Source organism: Microtus ochrogaster, chromosome 22, assembly GCF_000317375.1.
Source record: "Microtus ochrogaster isolate Prairie Vole_2 chromosome 22, MicOch1.0, whole genome shotgun sequence".
In the NCBI taxonomy this organism is placed as follows: Eukaryota; Metazoa; Chordata; class Mammalia; order Rodentia; family Cricetidae; genus Microtus; species Microtus ochrogaster.
Genome location: NC_022023.1, coordinates 2,945,648 through 2,961,662, shown reverse-complemented (window position 1 = coordinate 2,961,662; position 16,015 = coordinate 2,945,648). Strand labels below are relative to the sequence as shown.

Here is a 16,015-nt window from a genome sequence, read left to right as displayed (position 1 = left end):
TGCCTGGTACTGCAGAGGCCAGAATAGGTGTCAGAGCTCCTGAACCTAGAGTTGTAAACAGTTGTGAGCTACTGTGTGGGTACCAAGAGTCAAACCCAGGCAAGAATGGCAAGTGCTCTCAACTGCTGAGCCATCTCTCCAGCAACCGCAGTTAGAGGCTTTTTGTTTTGTTTTGTTTCTTTTTTCTGTTTTTTTAATGTTTTTAAATTTATTTATTTTTTTAAAAAAAAAACCTTTTCTCATCTAACATACCAAAATCAGTTCTCTCTGCCCCCTCTCCCCCCTCTCCCTCTTCCTCCCCCCATCCACTTCTCATGGAGGGTAAGGCTTCCCATGAGAAGTCACCAAAGTCTAGCACATTGCTTTGTGGCAGGACCAGGCCTCCTCACTATATCTAGGCTGAGCAAGAGTGTAGACAGAGTTTCTGCCCTACCCGGTTCTGCAGCCGTTCAGTCCCAAAGACACACACACACACAGGATTTTATTAATTATAAACTGTTTGACCTATTAGCTCAGGCTTATTAACTAACTCTTACCACTTACATTAACCCCTAATTTTTGTCTATGTTTAGCCACATGGCTTGGTCCCTTACTCAGTGAGGCATTTTCATCTTTCTTTATCAGGGGAGCCACTGCAGACTGAGCCTTTCCTCTTCCCAGAATTTTCCGAGTCTGGTCACCCCACCTATACTTTCTGCCTGGCTTCTGGCCAATCAGCGTTTTATTAAACTAATACAAGTGACAAATCTTTACAGGGCTCAAGAGCGTTACCCCACAGCACAAGGTATCCCAGCAAAGAGAATGGGCTCCAGGAAGCCAATACAAGCAGTAATAAATCCTGGTCTCACTGCCCACCGGTGGTGGCCCCGCAGTCTGCCCCAGCCATGAGAACCGTGTCTGTGAGGAAAGGGTTGGAAAAGCTTTGAGTAGGGGATAACGTTGAACTGTGGTACATTTAGAGAGACGGCTACCTTTTCTATGAGGAAGTTAAGAGCTAGAAATAACTTTCCCTTAGGAGAGCAGGGGGGTGGGCTTTTGTCTGTCCTCCTATTTACTAGGTATTTCTCACGGTTAGTTAGCCTCAAAGAGACAGCCCTGAGCTAGGTGTAGCCTTTGGGCTGACAGTTCCTGAAGAGTCCATAAGCAGTTACGTTGCCAGGCGGTGTACTTGGCCACGTGCTGTACTGCCTTCCACTGACTTCTTTAGATCAGCTTCGCCCAGGGGACCTTGCTGTGTATCCCTGCAGGTGGTGATGGGGTAATTACTCCTGGATGTAATGGCTAAAGACAGAGGTGCCATTCAACATCCCATCAGTCACAGAATTAATTCTCTTCCCCAGAAGAATTATCTAGTTAATAGTGCCTCTGGAGCAAGTCTGCTGCTTGCCGCTCTGAGCTCTGAGCCTTAGAAGACAGTGTGCCGTCCTTAGGAGCTCTATTTGAGCCCACCACCGGGTGTTTTCTCTTCTCTTCATAATGAAAGGAGCCACTCCCAGACCTCCCCATATCTGCATTTCCATTGCCTCAGCATGCATGCCAAAGGGAAGAGTTATAAAAATGACATGCAAATTATTTGACACATGATAGGATTGCAAAATACCTTTATTTCCTCAAGGTTCTTTCATAAGAACATTGAGAAATGGATATGTAAACACCACTTTAGGAAATGTAAGTGGAATTCAGTTCCGGATTTTCACACAGGGGTGAAGGCGCTTGCTGCTAAGCCCCTAGTTGTTTGATCCCTGGGCCCCACGTGGTGGGAGACAAGGCCATATTCTCACTGACCTCCACATAGCTACCGTAGTTACACAAAATGAATCATCAAAAATGTCACGATGGAGCAGGAGATGGCTCTGTGGTTAAGAACAGTGGCTACTTCTCTGAAGGACCTGGGTTTGATTCCCAGCACCAGCATGGGAGCTCATAACCCTCTTTATCTCCATTTCCAGAGGATCTGATGCCTTCTGGCTTCCCTAGGCCTCAGGCATGCTCGTGTGTGCAGTCATGCATACAAACAGAACACCCATACAGCTAAAGTAAAAATAAATCTTAAAAAAAAATATAACAAAATTTAAAACATATTTGAACTGTATCATTATTCCATTCTGTTTTTCTCTCATTCATTTATTAGCTATTGCTGTGATTGTTTATAAATAGCTGATGCATTTGTTTTTTGTTTTTGAAAACAGATTCTCTCTGTAACTACCCTGGCTATTCTGGAACTTACTTTGTAGACCAGGCTGGCCTCGAACTCCCAGAGATCCGCCTGCCTCTGCCTCCCTAGTGCTGGGATTAAAGATGTGTGCCACCATGCCCAGCCACTAGTGGATTTTAAGCACTAATGATAAATGTCCAAGAATAATGGGAACCAGAATGGTGGTCATTTTATCCAGAGCGCTACTACCTAAGAAACTCTTGCTGGTGTTATTTCATATTGTTTTCATAATAGTCTGGGAGTACTAGGCAAGGCCAGACGATACCAGAGAGATGAGCAGTTTTGTGTCCAGTGGCTTTAGGTGAAATAGGTCTGGGAGCGGAGGCAATCCCGCTGACACTCTGAGAAGCATGCTGTGGATTCCTGTGACAGTGTTGATTTATGTCTGTTTTATTAGCATCATACTCATCTGAACTTTAAGTTTTAAGGCATGTGTCCACCTCTGTTACTATGACTACAGTCAAAATACAGAACAATTCTGACATTACGAAACAACTCCAGCTTGCTGCAGCCTTCCTTCCCAACCCCTCCCACTGTCAACTGCTGGCCTTCCCTGTCTTTCTTAAGTAATCTGCCCTTTGCAGAGTGTCCTGTGAACTTTAGTGATGTACTGTGTTCCTGACTCTGTCTCCTGCCTCTCAGCATCCTCTCTGATACAGATGCACCTCATGGTTTACCATTCCTGTTGGAGAACATTTAATATAGTTCAGGCTCTGAAAGAAATGGGGGGGAAAGTTGCTATAAACCTTCAGGTGCAGGTTCTGTGTGAATATCGCTTTCATCTCTCTTGGGTGAGATCCCAGGAGTGAGGTTTTATCAAGAACCTGTCTGGTATACGAAGTGACTCTATTGTTCTGCATTCCTACAGGGAATATGCAAAAGCCAGTTTGTCTGCTTATCACCAGTACTTAGTCAGAGATGTGTTTGTGTACATGAGTCTGTGAGAGAGACCACTCACACACACACACACACACACGCATGTGGTCACACAGAGAATGAATGAATTTCTGAATCAATTAGCTGTGCATCAGCATCATACTGTGGTTTTATTTTGTATTTCCCCAATCTCTTGAGGCTCTCTTTGATAAACATCTTTTCCTCTGCCTATTAGCCATTTCTTTCTAGTCTTTGGTCAAGTTGTTTGTTTTCTTATTGTTGAGCTTTGATCCGTTTTAGTTTTTTGAGACAGGGCATCAATATGTAGCCCTGACTGGCCTTGAGCTCAGAACTTTGCCCCCTTTCACCTCCTGAGTGCTGGGAAGATGTGAATTATGACAGCTGGCCCTTTGTTGTTGAGTTTTGAAATTTCTTTATCTTCAAATATAAATTCATTTTCAGATACATAAGTTGCAAATATTTCTCCTGATTTTGGTGGCTTGTCTTTTCTCTCTCTTAACAATATCATACATGGAAAAAAAAGGTTTTCTCTTTGGTGATCATTAATTTGCTGGTTTAAGATGCCGGCACACATCTCCAATCCTTGACTTGGAAGGCAGAGTCAGGAAGATTGCGAGATCCAGGCAAGCCTGAACTACAAAGTGAGGCTGGTTAAGAAAAGATTAAAAAAAAAAAATTACCATAAAAATCTCAAAAATAAAAGTATCCATGGTTCAGAGGATACGATTGTGAGCACCTTTAATCCCTCTCTTGGGAAACAGAGGCAAGCAGAGCTCTGTGAGTCTGAGGCCATCCTGGTCTCCATAGAAAGCAGGGCAGCCAGGACTACATGGGAAGACCCTGTCTCAAAAGAGAAGGAACACTCGGGTAAGCGCTCTCTTGTGTAATCGCACAAGAAGACCTCTGACTAGTTGTGTGTCAGTGCTGACTCCTGGAGCCAGTAACAACTGAAGCTGGGTGAGAATGAGGTTTAAGAGCCGGGAAGATGGCTCAGAGTAGATAAGAGCCCTTGGCCTTGTAATCCTGATGACCTGAGTTCAGTCCTGGGAACCCACGCTAAAGAGAGAACCAGCTTGTGGAAGGTGTCCTCGGAGCTGGCCCCGCGCCATGGTGCATGCCTGCTGACACCCACACAGCTAAGTATAATAATAAACTCAAATATTCAAAGAGAATATTTAGGTTTTGGCAGCAGATTTGCTAGTTACTCAACAGTGAAACTCAGCATATATTGTTGAATGACTTGGCCAATTAGAATAATAAATCCTAAAGGCAGAAAAAAGTAATCTTGACCTCCTCTTTTTATTCCTTTAGAGGAAATAGGTATCTATAAGACATCTAGCCTGACCTGCGAAGTAACACTTTTTCAAAAAGACAAAGCAAGAATTACCCTAAAAATAAAATCTCAAAAATAAAATAAAAGTATCCAGAGTTCACAGGATGTGGTGACATACATCGTTTCTTCTGTCCTATTCGGTGCATTTAAGTTTTGACTTGGAATGTTATAAAAGAAAGAATTTTTCCTTCATGAATTATGAGTAATTAATTACCAATGACCACTTTAGTAAACTTCTGAAACGTCTTGCACTCACCCTTCACCATAGTTTCTGGTTTTATCAGATGTACTTATAGAAGTCAGTGTGAAAGTCAGACTCTAGGGAAGGAAGCGGAGGTTTCCATCTTCAGGTTAAATTTACTGCTCAGCAGACAACAACTTAACAACCCAGGTGGTCACGGTCTTGGGTTCTTCCACAGAACAAAGGACCACCCAGGCTGCCGCTCTTTGCCCTCCTACTATGTGTGGGCTGTGTTGCATAATTGAGGGGTGTGACCTTGTAAGTCATCCAGACACTGGTGTGTCTTTATCTCACTGCTGTGCTGGACGGTAATACCAGCTAGAAGTGCAGGCCCTTTAACCACCGCTGTTCCTTTTCAAGTCCCCGGACTCCACTCCCGTCTCCATTGCATTGTTCTCCCCTTCTTTCCCTTTTAGAATTCGAACAATCTCTGTGTGGTGCTTCGGGCTTTTGGTTTTTTGAAACAGGAATCTCAAATGTCTAGAGTGATCTTGAAGTCTTGGTCCTGCCTCCACCTCCCGAGGACTAGGATTCTAGAAGTGTTGCTACCACACTGCCCCATCTCCTGGTTGATGCAGTGCTGGGCAGCCAGGCAGCATTCCCCACTAAGCTGCATACCCAGCCCTATTTATATCAGTGGTTACGTCTTTACAAAAGCTAAGTATCTCTCCTGTCCTCAGATTGCAAAGCCCTTGGAAAATTTTGGATTGGTTTTATCTATTTCCTCCAGCTCTTTCTTTACCCTTATTTTATTTTTGGATTCTACTTCCCAAATTCGTCATCATTGCTGCTTACAGATTTTGAAGCTGCAACTTCTGGCTGGGTGTGGTGGCACACTAATAATAATCCCAGTACTCTCTGTGAGCTTGAGGCCAGCCTGATCTGCATAGAGAGTTCTAGACCAGCCAGGGCTACACAGTGAGAACTAGTCTCCAAGAAATAAACTTAGTAAACAAACAAATAAATAATTTGGGAAATATTTTCCATTCTAGTTACTGCCTCCTTGTAAGGGAAACATGTCTCCCCTGAGTCTTCCAGGGATATCATGGTAGAATTAATCCTCATATACTAATCTATATTTTTATATTTTAACATACAGAAATACATACAGTTACTGTTTAGATATGTGTTGTTGCTTCTCAAATTTTTGAGTTTCCTTTCATTTACCATTGACTGACACAGCTAGGCAAAAAGTTCTCTCTCAACCAAATCTAATAACATATTAGATCCAGGTCCTAAGCTAATACACAGAATATTTCATATTTCTCACAACAATCCAACGAGGGAGGTGTTGTGATGGTCTTAATTCTGTAAATGAGTTTATCAATGAGTAAAAAGACATCAGTCAGTGATAGCTGTGCATGTGACAGCCCATTTCAGTGCCAGTATTGATCCAAATTGCTGTAGTACATGCAGGGATTAACAGGCATAATGGATTGTAGTTGCTGGAGGCGGAAGGATGGTCTCTCAGGCCCTGAGCCCTGAGGGTTTTCATTCTGTCTCTGTGCTCCTAGGTGATGGAAGAACTCTTCAAGGCCACCACGGAGATGGTTCTCGCAAACTGTCCTGAAGACGTCGCACTGTGTCACAGGTTCATAGCTCCTGGCCAGAAGGTAACACGTTTGTGAACAAGGCCAGCTTCATCGTTCTTTATGTATATTAATTATATAGCATGAATATAATTACATTTAAATTTTATTCTTTTTTGTCTTCTCAAGGACAGACTAGAACATATGCTGAAAAACAACTTCCTAATGTAAGTAGAAATCACAGTTTTCCTGGGCTTTGCTCTATTTGACCATTGTATCACATTGAGTTATAGTTTTTGTTTAATTATCTCTGTGTTTACCAAACCAGATTTGAGGAAAGACCCATATTCTAATTCTCTTTTATTGCTCTTATACTTAATTAGTATAGATAGCCCGTGTATTGTTAATAAATGGATCCTATAAGATAGATGATCGTAGTAATTATGATCTGTATTACTGAAATTCATACCTCGTACAGTAATTCCTTGGTATCCCTGGATCCCATGTATACCAAAGTCTGAATGGTTGAAACCCTACATAAAATGGCATGCTATTTACATATATTACACAATACCATGGTGAATATAGGAGATAGTTTAATTAGAACCTCAAACACAAGTAAATCACCATGACTTCCCCCCCCCGCCCCCAAAAGCACTTTGGAAACATTCTGGAAAGGCCAAGAAATATTCTCTATGCATATCAAGACACATACGGAGTAGAGAGACTTTGAGAAGCCCATTAAGGGTATCTCATGTCAGAGCTGTAATCTGAGCTTGAAAGCGATACTTTAAATTAAGAGGGAGTGGAGGGAGGGAGGGAGAAGATCGTTATCCCTAGAAGAAATATTGGAGTCATTATTTCTTCATATTGAAACAGTAGCATAACAGCTGTATGAAAACCACTGCTTCTTAATATTCTCAGAGCTGGAAGATCATCAAAGTAACTGATGGACTAGAACAGCTGTCTAAGGACAGAGCTTCAGACAGAATATCTTACATAGACGATAGTGTCGAAATGTTCTTACAGCATTGCAAAGGTTAGCCGTGCGTTCTCATGAAGTTGAAGCAATTGGCATTACTAAAGAGTCGAGTCGGAAGGACTCAGCACCCGTTATCTTCTGTTCTGATGGGACACATGAAAATGCAAGTATTAGATACCATCTTAGGCATCGGAAGCGCTGGCTGAGCCAACAGATCAGCTTCGTACCTTATAGGAGAGGTCTCTGGACAGTCGCTCCTGTTCTCACTAAGCTTCGGCTTCCTTTCTGCAGACGCAGTTCAACTTTCACGTTATTATTGCCCCCGCAACCAAGTGCCACTATTTCCTTAGAAATACACAGAGTGGGCATTCAGCAAAGTCTGTCACTCAGAACATGCCTGACTGTACTTGCATCATAAAGTCGTTTTCTAGTTAGTTCGTGTAGGTCCAAAATTCAGAGCCTAAGTTTGTGCTTGGTAGGTTGAGCTCAGAGTCCTACAGAGAATTTTGTAGATTTTTTTTAATCATCCAGAATACTGTTGTAGTATTTTTTTTCCCGATAATTTGTAAGGAAACTGGCGTGTTCACGTGCTACTGGTGTGTTCGTATGCTGTTGGTATGTGGACACTTTTATGGCCTTTTGAAAGGGAGGCCAGTAAATTTGGCAGTATGCTTCAGAATACATAAAAAGTTACAAGTTTTGATCCAATAATCCATTCTCACGTGTAAAATCAGTATGTAAGAATTATTGTCATTTGCATTGGACAGGGATGTGTAGAAACATCTGAAAAGCTGTTGGTGAGTAAAGTAAATAGGTACATACATAATTGGAATGTTACGTTTAATTCAGAAGCTGAAGTTCTTTGACTGTGGCTGTAGCTCGGCTAGTGGAGAGCGTCTCTGTCACGCGTGAAGACTGTCATGTTCAGTCCTCAGCATCACATACAGCTGCGTGTGGTGGCACATGTTTGTTTTCCCAGTGCTCAGGAAGTAGAGGCAGGAGGATCAGGAATTCGGGGTTACCCTCAGCTACATAGTGTATTCGAAGCTGGCCAGGGCTACATGAGACCTTGTCTAATAAAACAAGTTCTTCATCACAATGCAAAGATCTGTAACATACAATGTTGAGTTAAAGGAGAGTGTGTATGATATATGTTCTGATATTTACTAAAATAGATATTGTAAATACATATTTATTTATAATCTTCTGAAAGGATGCACAAGGAAGCAGTAACCATGAATGCAGTATAGTGAATACAGGAGGTGCTGGGAAGACTTCTCGGGAGTTCAGAGCACTCGCTGTTCTTGCAAAGGACTCTGCTCCGATTCTGAGCACCCACACGGTGGCTCATAACCTGTAACTCCAGTTCCAGAGGCTCAAACACCCTGTGGCCTCGATGGACACCAGGCACACGTGCGATATACATACATACACATCACATGTGACTGTGGAGCAGGATGGGAGATGCGTGTGCTTTTGTCTTTCCTTGCCTCTCTCCCTTTCTCTCTTCTTTTCTTCCTTTCCTTCCTCCTGCTCTCCCACCATCTTCAGCTCCCTTTGTAGCTAGACTAGCCTTGTCCTCCTGGGCTCCGCAGTCCTCCCGTCTCAGCGGCTAGGTGTCCGTACACTTGCAGTCATGTTTTTCCATGTTAGGCAGGAGAGTTCCTTACGGGGGAAACCAGTGCTAGTTTTCAGCAGTCTCCGAATGCTTAGAACACGTGACCAAGACTTCTGCCGAGGTTGAAGAACTGCTCGTGATCAGACTGCCATTCTTACTGCCTTTCCTGGGCCCTTTCCCCTTATTCCAGATTCTCTAGGCACCCTGACCTTTCTGTTCCTTCAGAGGGACACACTGTTCCTCACTGAAGGCCCCGTTCTTGGTATATTTTTGTCTAGAGTGTTCCACCCAGTTGTTTATATGGTTCATTTTTTTTTTCATTTTCTGATGCAGGTTTCTATCCAAATGTCACCAACCCAGTGGGCCTTCCTGAATACATTGTCTGCAGTGGTACCCAGACACACCCCTTCTGTGTTTTTCTGTGTTTCTTCATAATGGCTACTGGGCACTGCTATCTGCTTACCTTTGTACACACACACACACACACACACACAACTGGGCACTGCTATCTGCTTACCTTTGTACACACACACACACACACACACACACACACCACACACACACACACACACACACCCCTACCTTGGCTCCAAGAAGGCAGGGGCTCTATTTTTGTCTATAGTGTCTCCAGCACCAAGAATAACACTTAGCATCTAGTAGCTGTGACATATTTGTTCGCCCCATGAATAAGTGACAGCTTCTAGAAAAGTCTTTTGTTCTCGGAGCCTCGGTATTTCCTACCTTTTAGTAGAGTATTGGTGGAGCACGGATGTTGAGAAACCGCATTCTGACATGACTTCATGCACCTTGCATGCTGGGCCCGAGTGGAGTTACTGAGCAGCCGCTTCTCTTCACGCAGACCACATACTCCTGGGACAGATCAGCCTAGATCTCCGATTGCTTAGTGCTCATTTATGACCTCACCGATTATATTGGAACTTTTTCTAGTCTAAAATGGCCTGGTATAGAGTAGTCCCACTCTGCTAACCTTTCTCCACTTCTGCTTTGTTTTCCCAGCATCTCTTACACGGAGGCAGTTGAGATCCTAAAGCAAGCATCCCAGAACTTCACCTTTACACCCAAGGTATTATATGGAGTGTGTGCGCGTGTGTGTGAGTGTGTTTCCCTGTTGTCTTTAGCTTCACTAAATAACTTTATTCTCGGTAACGTAAATATTTATGGATCTATGCATAGGCTTTGTGAGTCTCTGTTAGCCATGCTCGAGAGTATGTCATTTTGAGTCGAGTCTAACTGTGTTGCTCTGGCCGACCAGGAACTCGGTATGTAGACCAAGCTAGCCTAGAACTCAGAAAAGTCTGTTTTTATTTTTTGGAATAACTTAAGAAGTATTAGCATTAGCGTTCTTTGAAAGCCTGCACTAAAGCCATCTGGCCCTGGGCTTTTTTTGGTTGGGAATATTTTAATGACTGCTTCTGTTTCACTGGGGTTCTAAGTATTTTTACATTGCTTTTCTGCTCTTTATTTAACTTTGGTAAGTATCAAGAGAATTATCCATTTCTTTCAGATTTCCAGTTTGGTAGAGAGCTTTAAGTATATCTTTCTTATTCTCTGGATTTCCTCAGTGTCTCGTGTTCTGTCCCTCTTTTCATTTCTAATTTTGTTAATTTGGATATTCCTTCTCTGTCTTTTAGTTAATTTGGATAAGGGTTTGTCAGTTTTCCTTATTTTCTCAAAGAGCTGTCTCTTTGTTTCATTGATTTTTTTGTATTTTTATTTGTTTGTTTCTATTTCCTTGATTACAACCCTGAGTTTGATTATTTCTTGCTATCTATGTCTTTTGTGTCTGATTTCCTTCTTTTTTTGTTGTTGTTGTTCTAGAGCTTTGAGATATGCTGTTAAGTTACTATTGTGTGACCTCTGAGATAAGTTATCTCTGAGATTAATTTACTACTATGAGATTTGACTGTGTGAGATGAAACCCATGCCCAACACTGCTTGGGTTACCAAAACCCTGAGACGAGATAGTCCAGGGACATAGGGTGAATCCAAGTATTGCTGGTCTCTATAAGAAACCTAAACAGTAGTCCTCATTGTCCACTATGTTCAGCAAGTCCGATTTTATCCCATGCTTTTTCAGACTCAGGCCAGCTGGCCTTGGTGAATTCCCGAAAGAACATCCCCATTGTCTCAGTGTGTGGGTGTACCCCTCGCGGTCCTGAGTTCCTTGCTCGTGCTCCCCCTCCTTCTGCTCCTGATTTGGACCTTGAGATTTCTGTCCGGTGCTCCAATTTGGGTCTCTGTCTCTGTCTCCTTTCATCGCCTGATGAAGGTTAATATTCAAGGGCAATGAGGACTACTAAGAACTCAAGAACAATGGCAATGGGTTTTTTGATCCTACTGCACGTGCTGGCTTTGGGGGAACCTGGGCAGTTTGGATGCTCAACTTACTAAACCTGGATGGAGGTGGGCGGTCCTTGGACTTCCCACAGGTCAGGGAACCCTGATTGCTCTTCAAGCTGATGAGGGAGAGGGACTTGATCGGGGGAGGGGGAGGGAAATGAGAGGCAGTGGCGGGGAGGAGGCAGAAATCCTCAATAAATAAATAAATTTAAAAAAAATAAAAAATAAAAAAAAAGAAACCTAAACAGACTTCTAATGTCATTCTGCTATACTCACAGATGAGCGCCTGTTCTTCTCCAACTTTTTTATATAGGTCTTAGCGCTATGAGCTTGCCTCTTTAGAACATTATGTCCCATGTATTTATTTTAATTCAGTTCTAGAAAACTTTTAATTTCTTTCTAGACCCCTTGTTCTTTCAGTCAAGAGTTGTTCGGTCTCCACGAGTTTGTAAGCTTTCCTTTGTCTCTGTTGTTGTTGGTATCCGTCTTTAATCCATGGTGTTTAGCTAGAATGCAAGGCGTTATTTTCAGTTTTCTTGTACATGTTGAGACTTGTTTTGTGTCTGAATATATGGACAGTTTTGGAGAAAGTTCATGAGGTGCAGAGAAGAAGGTACATGCTTTTGCATTTGGGTGAACTGTTCTGTAAATGTCTGTTAAGTCTATTTAGCATATAATGTCAGCGCTGGTGTTTCTCTGTTTTTGTCGAGATGACTTGTCTACTGTCAAGAGTAGGGCACTTAAATCTCCCAGTGTCAATGTGTGAGTGCCAATATGTAATTTAAGGTGTAATAGTGATTCTTACACGAACTTGGGTGCCCTTGTCTTTAGTGCATAGATGTAGGAATTGTAATGTCCTCTTGGTAAACTTTTCCTCTGATGAGTATGTCATGTCCATTCCTGTCTCTTCTGATTACTGTTGATTTGAAATATATTTTTGTCAGATATTAAAAGGACTTCACCGGCTCGGTTTTTTAGGACTATTTTCTTGGAGTATCTTTTCCCGTCCTTTTACTCTGAGGCGATATCTATTCTTGATGTTAATGTGTTGGGTGCAGCAGAGGGATGGGTCCTGTTTGCACACCCATTCTCCTAATCTGTGTCTTTATTGTAGAGTTGAGACCATTAATGTTGAGAGAGATCAATAATTGATGTTTGTTGATTCCTGTTTTGTTTTAGTTTGGGTGGTTTTATTTATTTTGTGTGTGTGTGTGTGTGTTTCACCTATTTTGAGTTGCTGGTTTGGAATTATTGCTCCATGTGTTTTCTGGAGTGTGGTCAATCTCTTTAGGTGGAATTTTCCTTCTAGCACATTCTCTACAGATAGATTTATAGATAGATAGTACTTAAATTTAGTTTTTGGCATGGTCTTATTTTCTCCATCTTTTATGATTAAAAGTTTTTCTGGGAATAGTAGTCTGAGCTGGCATCTGTGGTCTCTTGAGTCTGCCTGACATCTGTCCGGGTCCTTCCAGCTTCTAGAGTCTCACTTCTTAGACCAGACTGGCCTTGACCTCAGAGATTTCCCTGCCTTTGCCCCTTACCGCTAGAATTAAAGGTGTGCGCACCACTGCCCATCTGAGTAGTGTTTTCTTATTCTTTCATTTTTCTCCATCCACATTCCTTTAGTACATACAATGTAACTCGTGTATATTCCTTTTTTTTAATTGCCAGTAGATATTTTGATCGATACTATTTCCTTTCTCTGTTAGTGACATGCTTATTCAGCTTTGTCTTCCAGTTAAGCCGTCTGTATGCTCATTTGGTGCAGACTTGGCGCCTCTTGTCCGTCTGTAGCTGAGGGGACCCCTGTGCTTTCTGTAGCTGATCAAACATCTAAGAATTCAGACTGAGCACAAACTCATACTAACTTCACAGGGAAAAGCCAATAAAAAATAAAACATAAATATCCTTGGTTGGAGAGTTGTAATGTGTTTCACTTTTTATTATAAAATCAAGGACAATTTTGTAATTTTTGTTTATGTATAACTGTTACATGTAGGCCAGACTATTAAGTAGGGGAAATTACACTTCAGAAAATGAATCTAAAATAGTTTCCCCTAATTAAGCATCCTGTTTAAAGTGTTTGTGTGGAGTTGTGGGGGTACTGGTAAACATGGGAGCAATAAGTAGCATGGTGTGCGACCTTTGTCTTTGAACGGCCTGTCTCCTAGTTCCATCTCCAGTTGTTAGATGTGCCTTAGTTTCAACAGTAGCTTCAGCTGCTTTGTGGCCGTCCTTTAGTTCTTGAGGAAGGATCTTAGCAGTCCTGCTTGTCTGCTTGTCTCCAGTTTCCTGGGTCATGAGGACGGCCTTGAACTGCTGATCTTGCCTCTGGGATTATGAGTGCTGGCATTTTAGGTGGGCACCACCAACCAGCGCTTGTTGGTTTTATAATAATTAATTGTGTAATTTCTTTTTTGGTATCAAGCTTCATGAACAGTGATACCCTTTTGTTTTGTTTTGTTTTTTTTTTCTTACTACTGTGTCCACCATTTAATATTGGCCCCGGAATTTCATAGTCACAGCAGTGTTTACTAAATAAATAGACCGAATAGTATTATTACATACTCATATATGAATTGGCTCGTTAGAAATTCACTGAGAAAAGCCGTCTTGCTGAAGATAGGCTTAGTATTAGAAATACTATCACCCATCCTTTAATTTCCTGAGACTTAGGAACAGTAACGAGGGGAGAAACTTTAAGCAGTATTAATAAAAACCATAATTCTGCATCCGTTTTATCCCTTTGGAAAGTATTTTGTTTTCCTGCCTGTGCCGCACTTGCTGAACGCTGTCCCCTGAGATGGGGCCCAGAAACGATAGTGTTTGTCTGCTGGGTTCGGCTTTCATCTTCCCAGGCCTTTGACTGCTCTTCTTAGCGAGGCTCTCCCTTCCGTTCAGTCGCTGTGGCCTTGGCAGACAGCTGCACACATCGTCCAGCCCCAGGGAGAGAAAACCTTGGCACCGGGACGGGTTGTGCGCGCGCGTGTGTCATCCTGTGTCCTTGTGTCTCATACAGTGGGGTGAGGATCTGCACACGGAACACGAGAAGTACCTGGTGAGACACTGCGGCGGCACGCCAGTCTTCGTCGTTAACTACCCGTGCGCACTCAAGCCTTTCTACATGCGGGATAACGAAGATGGCCCTCAGCAGACGGTAAGAAGAGCCTTAAGTAAGCGCGGCTATCGAAACCTGGCCCCCGATATTGTTCCAGACCGTACCCAGTCTTCCCACAGAACTCGGTGTTCTGTAAACATACTTCTCATTCTTCTCTCAGGGGCTTCTCCCTTTAGCGGAGCCAAATGCAAGCGGCTTTCTTTTGCTGTTGTTTGGATAACTGCACTCAGGAAGTGGGCTAGAACACTGAATAACACTGGGCCAATGTCAAGTTCAGTATTGATGAGGAGGCTCCTGGGAGAGAAGCTTGCTGGACCTCAGATAATGCCACTGGCGTGATAAGGCAGAAGAACGGTCAGCTTAGCGTTCTTTTGTCTGCGCTATATATAGAACCTGCGAGGGAAGGCCGTGGAGGGACGGAGGAGCTCTGAGCTGACTGCCTGTCGCAGGTCTCATCTGTCTTCCCTAGCTGCCTCTATCGGTCCTCTGATCTGTTCGGCCCCTTAACCTCCGTTCTTCTTTATGCTCTATTTCTAATTGATTTTACTCCTAATTTACTTTCTCTCTTCTCTTCTCACACGCTGAGCTCTAAGAATATACTGTTGACTTATGAATTTCCCAAATCACCGTATGTGCAATATCATTTGTTGTAAGTCTATGAGACAAATATATTTATCTCAGAATAGGTCAAAAACCTAAATTTTGCTATCCCGTATCTTACCTCATGTAGAAAATGAAGATTATACCCTACCAATAAACCAGACACCGCCACTTTAGGAATACGTACGCACCTGTCTGGAAGTTTCCTGTTTCTCTTATAAGACGGTATTAGACACATTCTGCCATCTTGTCTGAATCCTAGAGCTGTTTGCCAAGAAACTTGTGTTCTCTGTTTACAAATTAAAACCGTCACACAACAATAACTGAGCTCTACTGTCCCTACCGCACGGCTGCACTGTGTGCTCTTCCATGCCATGTCCAGAAATGTTGTACTTTTTTTGGGTATTACATTCTACCTTCTGGGTAAAGATTTACTCGGGTTACCCTGCCGTACTGAGCCATCTTACCTGACTCTGCATAACACATAAAGAAATGGTAAGTGCATAGCAATGTGTCTATTTTTCGTAGTCCAAATGTAACTTTCTCAGGCTAAACTCTGCCTCAAGATTGACCTTTGTTTATTTATGTTTTTCACTTTTTGCATCAACCAAGTTTCCTGCCCCTTGGTCTTTACCCCTGACATTTTTCTTCTCCTGTCATTGCTGCACCAGCCCTGTTGGTTCAGTGGTGATCTCCACGTATTAAGCCCACAGTCTTTGAGAAGTCTTTTTCAGAAGTCTTTGAATGGATCTGTCTGCATGATTCAGCACTGTCAGCTTCTTGTTCTTAGAATGCTCTTACCCCTGGGCTTCGTGGCATCATGTCTTCTGCTTCCTCTCCCTTTTCCACTGGCTGCTCTAATTAGTCTCCTGTACAGACTGGTTTTGGAATTCCTTAAGTCTAAGTCTTACATCTTCTTTCCTTTGACAGGTGACTTCATATGTCCCAATAGCTTATCGTTTATTCTCAGATAACTCAGAAATTCCATTTAAAGAAGTCTACTCGAGGCACACCCCTCGCCCTGTCCGCCTGTCCTCTGTACCCCACACCCACTGCCCGTCCGCCTGTCCTCTGTACCCCACACCCACTGCCCGTCCGCCTGTCCTCTCTGTACACCA

General features: G+C 42.7%; 1 protein-coding gene across 1 annotated transcript in view; it reads left to right on the top strand.

Annotated features, from left to right (window-relative positions):
• Nars2 (asparaginyl-tRNA synthetase 2, mitochondrial) overlaps positions 1-16,015 on the top strand; it is a 76,525-nt gene that overhangs the window by 51,011 nt on the left and 9,499 nt on the right. The window contains exons 8-11 of the mRNA XM_005357558.2: positions 6,201-6,299; positions 6,405-6,442; positions 9,833-9,899; positions 14,199-14,336. Of these exons, the coding sequence (XP_005357615.1) occupies positions 6,201-6,299; positions 6,405-6,442; positions 9,833-9,899; positions 14,199-14,336 (342 nt within the window). The remainder of the gene's footprint in view (positions 1-6,200; positions 6,300-6,404; positions 6,443-9,832; positions 9,900-14,198; positions 14,337-16,015) is intronic.